At 44.3% G+C, this 9,555-nt stretch overlaps 4 protein-coding genes across 4 annotated transcripts; 1 reads left to right on the top strand and 3 right to left on the bottom strand.

Annotated features, from left to right (window-relative positions):
* Positions 1-1,106: 1,106 nt before the first annotated feature.
* On the bottom strand, positions 1,107-2,239 carry PPTG_15386 (hypothetical protein; the record flags this gene model as incomplete). The annotated part of the gene is made up of 1 exon (XM_008912448.1): positions 1,107-2,239. One exon carries the CDS (start codon positions 2,237-2,239, stop codon positions 1,232-1,234), a length of 1,008 nt encoding a protein of 335 aa, XP_008910696.1. The 3' UTR covers positions 1,107-1,231.
* Positions 2,240-3,170: 931 nt separating this feature from the next.
* On the top strand, positions 3,171-4,015 carry PPTG_23684 (hypothetical protein; the record flags this gene model as incomplete). Its single annotated transcript, XM_008912447.1, has 2 exons — positions 3,171-3,184; positions 3,838-4,015. 2 exons carry the CDS (start codon positions 3,171-3,173, stop codon positions 4,013-4,015), a joined length of 192 nt encoding a protein of 63 aa, XP_008910695.1.
* Positions 4,016-7,029: 3,014 nt separating this feature from the next.
* Positions 7,030-8,729, bottom strand: PPTG_23683 (hypothetical protein; the record flags this gene model as incomplete). The annotated part of the gene is made up of 5 exons (XM_008912446.1): positions 7,030-7,401; positions 7,497-7,616; positions 7,708-7,773; positions 7,822-7,948; positions 8,215-8,729. The coding sequence occupies 5 exons, from the start codon at positions 8,727-8,729 to the stop codon at positions 7,030-7,032; spliced, it is 1,200 nt and encodes a 399-aa protein (XP_008910694.1).
* A 469-nt stretch (positions 8,730-9,198) lies between these two features.
* On the bottom strand, positions 9,199-9,387 carry PPTG_15383 (hypothetical protein; the record flags this gene model as incomplete). Its single annotated transcript, XM_008912445.1, has 1 exon — positions 9,199-9,387. The coding sequence occupies one exon, from the start codon at positions 9,385-9,387 to the stop codon at positions 9,199-9,201; it is 189 nt and encodes a 62-aa protein (XP_008910693.1).
* Between the last annotated feature and the right edge of the window lie 168 nt (positions 9,388-9,555).

Genomic DNA, 9,555 nt, shown 5'->3' with positions numbered 1-9,555 from the left:
TTTTTTTTTTTTTTTTTTTTTTTTCCTATTCTTCCAATCCACCCCGCGCGTTGCTGCAATCGCCAAATTAAAGGCAGGAGCATAAGTGGCATCAAACGAGAAGCAACGTTCATCTTCTGCTTCTATATCTCCAAGTCGATTCTGAAGCCAGGCGACGGCCTAATGCGTCCGGGACGGTGTTAGTTGTGCACGAAATTGACCAGGAAATTCAATGAGAAGTCCGAAGCCGGGATTAGCTTTAATGTCCGTTGTCTGCAGACACTTTGCTTTGTCATACGGCTCACTACTGACCTTACAATATAGAGTGCGAGAATAAAACATACGAAAATAAGACCTGGAGCGAGGATGATCAGTCGAGAATTTGCGGGGTTGAGATATATCTAGTTCATTAAAGGCTGGCGTTTGCCGCCCAGTGGCAGTGCCAACTTAAGTCCAGTCAAAACGGCTCCGTCGCATCACATCACATCGCACTGGTTTACCCCAAGCGATCGGATTGGTTGAATAAGACTCATGCGATCATCAGGACGTCTAAACACATTTCAGAACAACTGGTTTACGTATGCCTTGATCCTCAGAGTCTTCCATGATGGCATTCATCTACTCGCGTATTATGCTCACAAAAGACACAGGAGACTCAAGCAGTGTTTCCAAATTGTATTAAAGTAATTTCACTACGAATTCGTATCATCTTTATAACTATCGGAACACGGATACGTGATCGAAACGACATCATTAAAAGGTTAGTAGGGTATTCACCTTCGTATTATCAATGGCGCTGGTGTATCGCAGCTGTGTCACTGTGTATGAGTTGAGACTACAACAAAATGCGACGAATTTTACTTCTTTTATTCCGCAATAACAAACGTAGTTCGAAACTCAGCAATAACTAAATTAGGCCTGCAAGAAGTTAGACATGTTGAAATGGCAGTGTGGTCTAAGCGAACACTTGTAATCATCTGTCTCAAGTCGACTTGAACACGATGATGAGCACCTCATTAAGGATGCCTCGGATTTGGCAGTCCCGATACTTTTTTTTAAATTCTGCCATATTTATTGTCAATGACTCGCCCAATATCCTATTGAATTGCAATTCTAATTAATAATTTAGTTTTGCAAAACCTATTATTTATTGAAGCGCGATTTTTTTGTTAGTCTCTTTTCGATTGAAGATTAACTTGACACTTTTTTCTGTCACTCAACTGCGCTTGCATCGGCGTTAAAGGCAGACTTTTCAGTTAGATTGCGTAAAATTCACTGTCAGGCTCACCGTGAAGAACTCAGTCAACTTGTCGAAAGGAATGAGACTCACGCGGTCGTAGAGATCAACGTGTCCAGCACCAGCCACCCAGTACAGCTCCTTTGGCTCGGCCGCACCAGCATATGCAGCTTCGCTGTACTCACGAGAGAACGCCTGATCACCAGCGACGAAAAGTAGAGGGCGCGGAGATATGGAGTCAATGTCGTTGAGTGGGTAGAAGTTCATGAACCTGGCAGCACTGGTGAGTGTCGGGTGGGTGGTAACGTTAGGCCACGAACCCGGAGGCGTGTACTCACCACGCACCGTGCGGTAGAAGTCGAAGAATTCGCGCTGGAAATCCGGCGTGTCAGGGGTGAGTTCGTGCACCGTGCCACTAGTGTATTGCACCTCTCCACCTGCAGCTTCGATAGAACGTTGCTGGGACATCTGATCAATGATCTCCTTGCGTTGATCGATGGTCTGAGAATTTCCTGGGCCGTTGCGGTTCGCAGCGCCCATGTCAATCATGGAAGATGTGGCAACCGCCTTAATGCGTGAATCGATCTTGGCGGCGCTGATCACATAGGATCCACTTGCGCAAATACCGAGGCCACCAATGCGTCCACTGTCTATGAAATCCTGCAGACTCAGGTAGTCGACTGCAGCGCTGAATGATTCCGCATACATGTCTGGAGACACCGCGTTGCGCGGCTCTCCATCACTGCCACCCCAAAAGGAGAGATCAACTGCGATGGTGACGAAGCCGTGCTCGGCCATCTTGGCGGCGTAAAGGTTCGCGCTCTGTTCCTTCACAGCACCCATTGGGTGGCTGATGACAATGGCCGGAGCTCCCATGGTGGTGTTGAGGTTCTTAGGGGTGAAGAGATTGCCAGCGATGTTCATCTTGAATTGATTCTGGAACGTAATGGGCTGGATGGTGACGTTGTGGCTACGATAAAAGTTGTCGGCCCCAAACGACATGTTCTGGGCAGAAGCTGGCATCGTGCTAGCGAGAATCAACACGCCGAGTGCGGCGGCTATGCGAGTTCCCATCTTTTGTTGTTGTTGCAGAGTCGAAGATATGAGTGTTCTGATGCAAAAAGCGAAGTGATAGACACTAAGCCTGCCGGAGGTTTTGGAGGTAGCCCTTTAAGATGCTATACGCACGGAGCTGTCTCTCAAACTAAGAGACGTAATCATGACACTTCATAAGCCAACCCTTTTTTATACATATACCATTCTAATTCTGTAAATCGAGATTTTGGAGCAAACGTCACTTGAGGCTCGCACGTCCTTTCCGTTTTATTCTCAGATTAAAGATAACAAAAACGATTTCATCCATTTCAGTCATTTCAGTCCCTGCTGATTATTCATACGTGCTTGTTGTTTTTAAGAATTCGGTTATATTCACTGAGGACTTGGCAAAATCAATAATCGTATCAAGAATTTGCCTAATCTCCGATAGGTAAATATAATATTCAATGGTGATAATCTATTGTATTGTAACAGCAGTGATTCATTGCTGACTACAATAACATGTTTGCTGCCAACACTTTTTTCTCTCTCTCTAATCACTGATACATGTACAGATGAACCCGTTTACTCCTACTGCACTTGATATGGTCGATTCCGCTGGGTGTGGCATACTTTTTTTTTTTTTGCAAAGTCGCTGGTATAAACCTGTCTAACCTGGAATTTAAAAAAAACAAACAATTTCATTAGAAAGGGTCATATGAGATCAGACTTGAATGCTTTTTGGGGGAAGTAGATGCAAAGACATCGGTAGGTACAGAGTAGTGTCCTTCCATTGATGCTGTGTTTGTCAGAAGTGAAGAGGCTACAACAGAGAAGTCTCACGTATCGTCAATGTTTCCATAAATTTCCAAATAATTTTGAATTATTTCCTCTTTATATCACGAATGTACATCTGGAGATGGCCAACGTGCTGTACGTCATCTGTTCACGGTCTGTATTGGCAACGGGGTGCTATTGTTTGTTATTGACCCAGTCCTGTGTATTATCTCGGTTATAACTCCAGTTTAAATCATCAAGGTCTCATTTACGACTTAACTCTGATTTATAAAACACGATTTTGTAGCTTGATGATCTGAGTTAAAACTCGTATTTCCTGCATAAGTGCTAGTTGTGCGTTCGAATTGCCCTTCTAAAAGGGCAATTTCGCTGTTGCCAAATCAGACCGCTACATCAAAAAGTCAAAGTTTGCATGTCTCATGAAAACTCGGATTCTGTGGTAGTGCAAGTCTATTTTTAGAGGTCTAAAAGAGAGGGCAAAGTAACTGCTTACGGATTATATTTTCATAACGTGAAAGTCGGTAGCGAATTGCTTACCGACTTTTATAATGTTATACCGACCGTCATATTGTGAGTCAGTAGCTGTTTACGGATTATACTTTCATAATGTACAATGTTTACGGACAATGATAACGGTAACAGTTTTACGAAAGGCGGTAGCTGTTTACGGAACATTATGCGTTGACCCATACCGAGTTCTGCTCAGTACGAAACGCGGCTTGCACCACTCAATCAGCGATGCATCTGAGGTACCTTCTTATGATCTGTGTGATCACTCTTGTTGCTAGTGCGGCGGTGGGTTTCAGCAGTCCACAAGTGGTCAAGACTGCTTCAATAAACACACTAGCGGACGACACAGTCAACAAAAGACTTCTGGTGAATTATAAGGCCACGGATCTAAGCGAAGCGAACGGCCTGGGCCAAATCGAGGATAGCGACGACGAACGATTTCAACGTATGTACTAGTTATCACGAGCTAGTCCTCGTATGACTAGGGCACAGCCTGCTGAGAGCACCATCTCCGATGATGTTTTTGCAGCAACAAAATAAGTTGCACCAACAAACCCTGTTAAATTGATAAGCCAAGGTGTTTTCAACAGGATTAGAGCTTCGAGGCCGTAATGTTATTGTCCTTATTGACAATATCGTGCATGATGAAGCTTCTTTCTTAACAAAATATACATAGTTGTGTTCTCGAGGAAGCTTCGCTTTGGATCACCAAAGTGCAACGAAGCCCAAAATGCGCTTCATTTAAAATTATTTAACCTTTTCGTTCTGAAATCTGGGAAAGAGACAAGAGTCAAAATTGAGATTCGATAAATAATTGGATTCTGCAATAAATTGTTTTGGCAGTTTCCGTTGGCAATACAATACGATGTTGGAGCAATAATTGACAATACATATGGCAAAAGTGTCTGTGATTGAACTGGGCCAGATCCAACACCGTAGCATCTTTATCAAAGTGCTCCACTGCAATAAAAACCGGTGTCTACGAACGCACGCTTAGGCGACACTGCCAGCTCATAATGTCTAACTTCCTGCACGGAAAAACAGTAAAAGCAATACTCACGATTTTGTTGTAATCTCAAACACGTCAATGCAGTCAAGGGCTGGCACCGTCGATAAAACGAAGTCAAATAAGATGCTAAGGTTTTATTATTGGTAATATACTTATAGGGAAATGCAAATACTAAAGTGGTCGCACTTTATAAAATGTTATATGAAATTTACTTCCTCGAGTTGGAACGGGATGCAGCTTACTATCCCAACTATTGCCATCTAGCGTCCCTACAAAAGAGTAGCACTGTGGCAGCTTCACAAGTGGACAACTGGCTAGAATCCTCACGGAAATCACACGCGAAGACATAGTCAAATATTGTATCACTATATTTTAATTGCGGCTATTTTTATTAGTGGTATAGCGATTTTCTTATTACACCAAAATGATCAACCCAGTACAATATAGTTTTGATTTTTCCTATCTCTAGTGTATAGGGAGCTACGCGGGTAAATAACTGTTTGCAAGTCTAGTTGAAAATGCTAACATGTAATTATGGAATGACAATGCCAGATTCTGTAGTTAAATCTGGGACGCCAAACTGCTTTTACTAAGATCTGTGACGCTTTGCTGGATAGAGCTGACACGGTTTTGATAGAATGCCATGTTTAATACAACATTTACAAAAACGCCAGATTCATGCCGACTTTCTTTAACAGTAAATCTAATATGAACTTTCGCAAAACGTATGAAAAGTGGAAAAGGGTAGCAAGCTCATTCAAGAAATGTCTTCGATATTCTTTCTACCTGCATAACCATGACTGTAAGTATTCGATAATGTAACGCATTTGCGTAAATTTCCCAAAAGGGCACCAAGACACGGGAATCCCGGTGAGGAGTGAGTGCCTTACTACTTATCTTTGTTTTTGCATTAGGGGGTGTCTGACTTGAACAAAATCCAAAAATAATCACGTGCCATTTCGCCCCAAATCACATGTGATTTTTTGCAAATAGCATGTCATTTCATAATCACCTACCTCCAGTGCTGGGTGTTTTCGAAGTACCAGGTGCCATTTGGCGGAACATGAAATCCCCTTAATCATGTTCTCAGTTTTCTTTCATCGCCAAAGGAAACATCCAGCGTGCGCTGCAAAGGCGGTTTACCTTCGTCTATCCAAGACAACACACGCGCTGCTGACCTGAGCGGGAACGTCCTCACGGCGTTTACGGCGTTAACTTCCGTTCTACAACGCCAGCGAGACGTCAAATCGTGGCTGGTAAGCTTTTGTCCGCTGTATCCACTTCGTCGCTGTGTTGCAGCTTGTCTTACTACTCGTTCTTTGTGTAGATATATCAGTAAAAAAAAGCACAATTCTATGCTGAGTCCTCTAAGGTCCCTCTATCCCCTGAGGACTATTGTGTTCTCGTGGATTTGGTTCAGGTCAAGGGCAATACAGGACACGGATGAGAAATAAAAGCTGAAGGCTTGTGGGCAGTGGCTGTCGTCGACAAACACGCGATGACTTCCTATCAAGTCACAAATGAACTCGAATGACTATCTTGTAGTGCGTGTGAGGCTCCGAAACTCCTCATCATCTACATTTTGAAAGAATTCTCTTGCAAATCCTCGACTTCTCGCCCGATTCACTCTCGGCCTTCAGTAGCGCCGCGATATAACTTGCACCATGACTTCGTATAGCTCCTCCACGATTGATTCGACAGGGAAGTACCCAAACTAGTCATCAAACGGAGAGCATCCACCGAGGTCTTCATCAAACTCTTTCTCAAGGATCGCGAGAGCGAGGAGATCAACGACCTCATCCATAAGCGCCTGTCGATCACCGACCTTAGGCATTTCGAGGGTGTGACTTTTCGAACGATCGCCGAGCCCAAAGATTTCCCGCGCAACTCTGACACGCCCTTTTAAAAACTCATATCAAGTGACATGCTATTTGCCGGGAAATCACGCGTGATTTGGGGCGAAATGGCATGTGATTATTTTTGGATTAGTTCAAGTCTGACCCCCCCCCCCCCCCCCCCCCCTCCATGGTATTGAATCTTCAATATTATGTTCATAGTATGTGTGGCAACAAGACTTGGTAATGTACGAAATGAACTTTATTGTGTGGTCCGGTGGTCCGGTTAGGTACACTAAGTGTGGGGTGCTGGTAAAAACATACCTAAAACATGTTCTAAAACAGCTCTAATCGTCCTAAATACTGAAATATCTTGCAGTAATTAGCTCACTCATTAGAACAACTTGTGAGAAAAAGCTGGTGAAACAAAAGGATTAGGACAAGATGATACCACATTAGAACAAGTATAGGATTAGAACAAGGCACCAAGCACACACTACTATCCGTTTTAAAATAAGTCGTCTTGGTATTAGGCAAGCCTGGTAATTAGGACAATAGTTTTATGTCAACCTTAACGCCACGTGAGTCATTATCAGATTAGATTACTAACTGTGCGACTCAATCGACTACTGGAAGTGCAGGTAGTCGACCAACACATGCGGCTCCACAAATTCTGCATGTCTAGGCGGTTCGCGACGATGATGCTTGATATCGTCGATCATTTGGGCGTAGCGGCGTGTATCTGTCTTTGCTGTTTCAACGAACGCACGGAGACTTGGATGCGTTACCGAGAACAATTCACCGAACGCACGATTGTAGCGTTCTAAAGGATTATTCGTCCGGTTGGTCAGATCAATTCCAGCGGCTTGCATGCTGTTGACGTTCCAGAGATCAGCTCCGTTGCTGTTCAACCAGGTGTTCTTGAAGTAACGCCAAAACGAATTCCACTTGGTCTTGGCTCCAGTTTCATCCACCAGGCTGCGCTCGTAGCGAATTCCCTAAAATATATTAATTTAAAATATAGCAAAATAGTAAAACATACTAATAGAAAACAAAAAGTAGTAGATCACAAAATATTAAAATGAGATCATACCTTGTCCGCGATTTCGTTTTCCGGAATGATTGTGAGTACAACAATCGCATTCAGGGTAAGTGCAGAAGCAATCTGGTCCTGCTGGATGCGCTCGCTCAGCATCTTGCGCCAAAGAGCTTGCTTCCAAATGGAAAAAAACACCCAACGATCTTAGCGAGAGGAACTGTTCTGTCATGGCCTTCATAAGCCCCTTTTCAAAGTCACATGTCACTGATGCGGGCTCGAGCAGACACCCAGTCTGGATGACGATGTAAATAACCGCATTCCAGTAGGCATCCTGATGTTTAGAATATATCAGTACGTACATTACCGGAACGTACAGTACCCCGGGATCTCGGACCATCACGATGAGGCACTGAGTGAACGGCTTTGGCACCATCTTAAACGTTCCGTCGATGTAGAGCGCCGTGCCGGTGTAGCGCAGCAGCCGTATAAGATCCGGATGTCCAAATCTGTAACGGGCCAGGTATTTACCGTTACTAGCTTACACGTAGCGATGAGGAAGCGTACTTAGCACGACAAGATTCAATTATCGGTAAAATAAAACTCTGATTTAATTTTGGTCCAAGGCAGAACCCTGGCCCCTTGAGAACCACTCAAATGCCAGTCGACTCCTGATTGGCTGAATACCTGACCTTTCACCCAATCAGAATACGACAACACAGCATGCGCTACTCCCGTGCTATTGTACCTACTTTTGTATATCAAACCTACCTACTTATGTAAATGGTGACCCATTACAATATCCGATAAATCTGCGTTGCCAACATACATTTGTGTGGACGACACTGAATTGGAGGAATGGCCTCGGGTCATCCTGGGCAACGTTCCGTGTTGGAGCGCTCTCGATGGCTCGAAGAGCGTCACTGCAGTTATCTGACCCCTGGTGTACTTGATGATAAAGATCGTTGGGACCCTACCGATGGTGTTGAGGATCGAGGCTTGGTACACCTCACGCATGCTTGACATCGTCCGCTCCCACACCATACCGGGAGGCAACGCTAGGTTCGACAGGCACGCTGCCTGGAGAGCGACCTGCATTTCTTGGCGAACGTCGGTGACTTCTGGTGGCGTCTCCACCATGCAAGTGTGGTCATTGAGTGCTCTGACTTTCCCGTCGCGAACAATCAAGCGGGCCTTACATCCAGATCGGTGTTGGGCGCAGACCCAGTAGGTAGTGTTAGTCTCGGTGACCTTGCGCTGGCAGTAAAAGTTGTAGCCTTTATGCTCCATGGTAGATTGGAAAATGGACGAAGGACTAGAAGCTTCTGCCCAAGGTAAAATTGATTGGTGTTGGACAATAGGTGGAGACACTTGATTTTACTAAAGGGTGGAAAATTACCTGCTGGTAATTTAAATGAATTTTAGAACAGATTCTCCACAATCTGGTATTTTTCTTAAGGACAGTTAGATCAGTTTAGATCAGTTTTAGGAATGTTTTATCTGCTTCTAAGTGTGGCACCAAAACGTCGTTTAAAAAGAACATGAATAGGAAGTGGAATGAAAACCCTACGATACCGATGACGCCTTCTTCGGAGCTACTACTCTCTAGTGTTCTTTTACCATCAGTCTACACCTTTTAACCTTCAAAATGGCAAAAAGGAAATTCAATGCTGCAAAATGTAAAATCAAAACTGCATTTATTGTAATGGAAAAAACGCATAAATTAATATCCTCACTGACCCACCGGCATGTCTTGCAGTTAAATCGCCGCAGCATGGAACTTGACTGTGTGCAGCGCACACTTGCGACACAACTCCGGTGTTATGGCCTCGTGGACGAGCAAGTCTGCAGCCATCATTAAGTACTCCTCCCGGTGCTCTTTGATGGTACGATGAGGAGGCACTTGTAGGATCGCTTGGCGGTGGCGTGCTAGAAACCGCTTCACCATTGACTTGAACACCGAAAAACAGTTCTCTATGGGGTTTAACATGGGTGAATATGGACCCAACCTCAGTAACGTTGCTGAGGAGAACCTGTCTTCTTTGAAGACCGCTTCTATTCGAGCGTGACACGGGGCGTTATCGGCCACAAGCACCACGTCTTCGAGAGGCGTAGA

The sequence above is a fragment of the Phytophthora parasitica genome (assembly GCF_000247585.1).
Source record: "Phytophthora parasitica INRA-310 unplaced genomic scaffold supercont2.47, whole genome shotgun sequence".
Classification (NCBI taxonomy): domain Eukaryota; phylum Oomycota; class Peronosporomycetes; order Peronosporales; family Peronosporaceae; genus Phytophthora; species Phytophthora nicotianae.
This window is presented reverse-complemented; position numbering and strand designations above follow the sequence as displayed.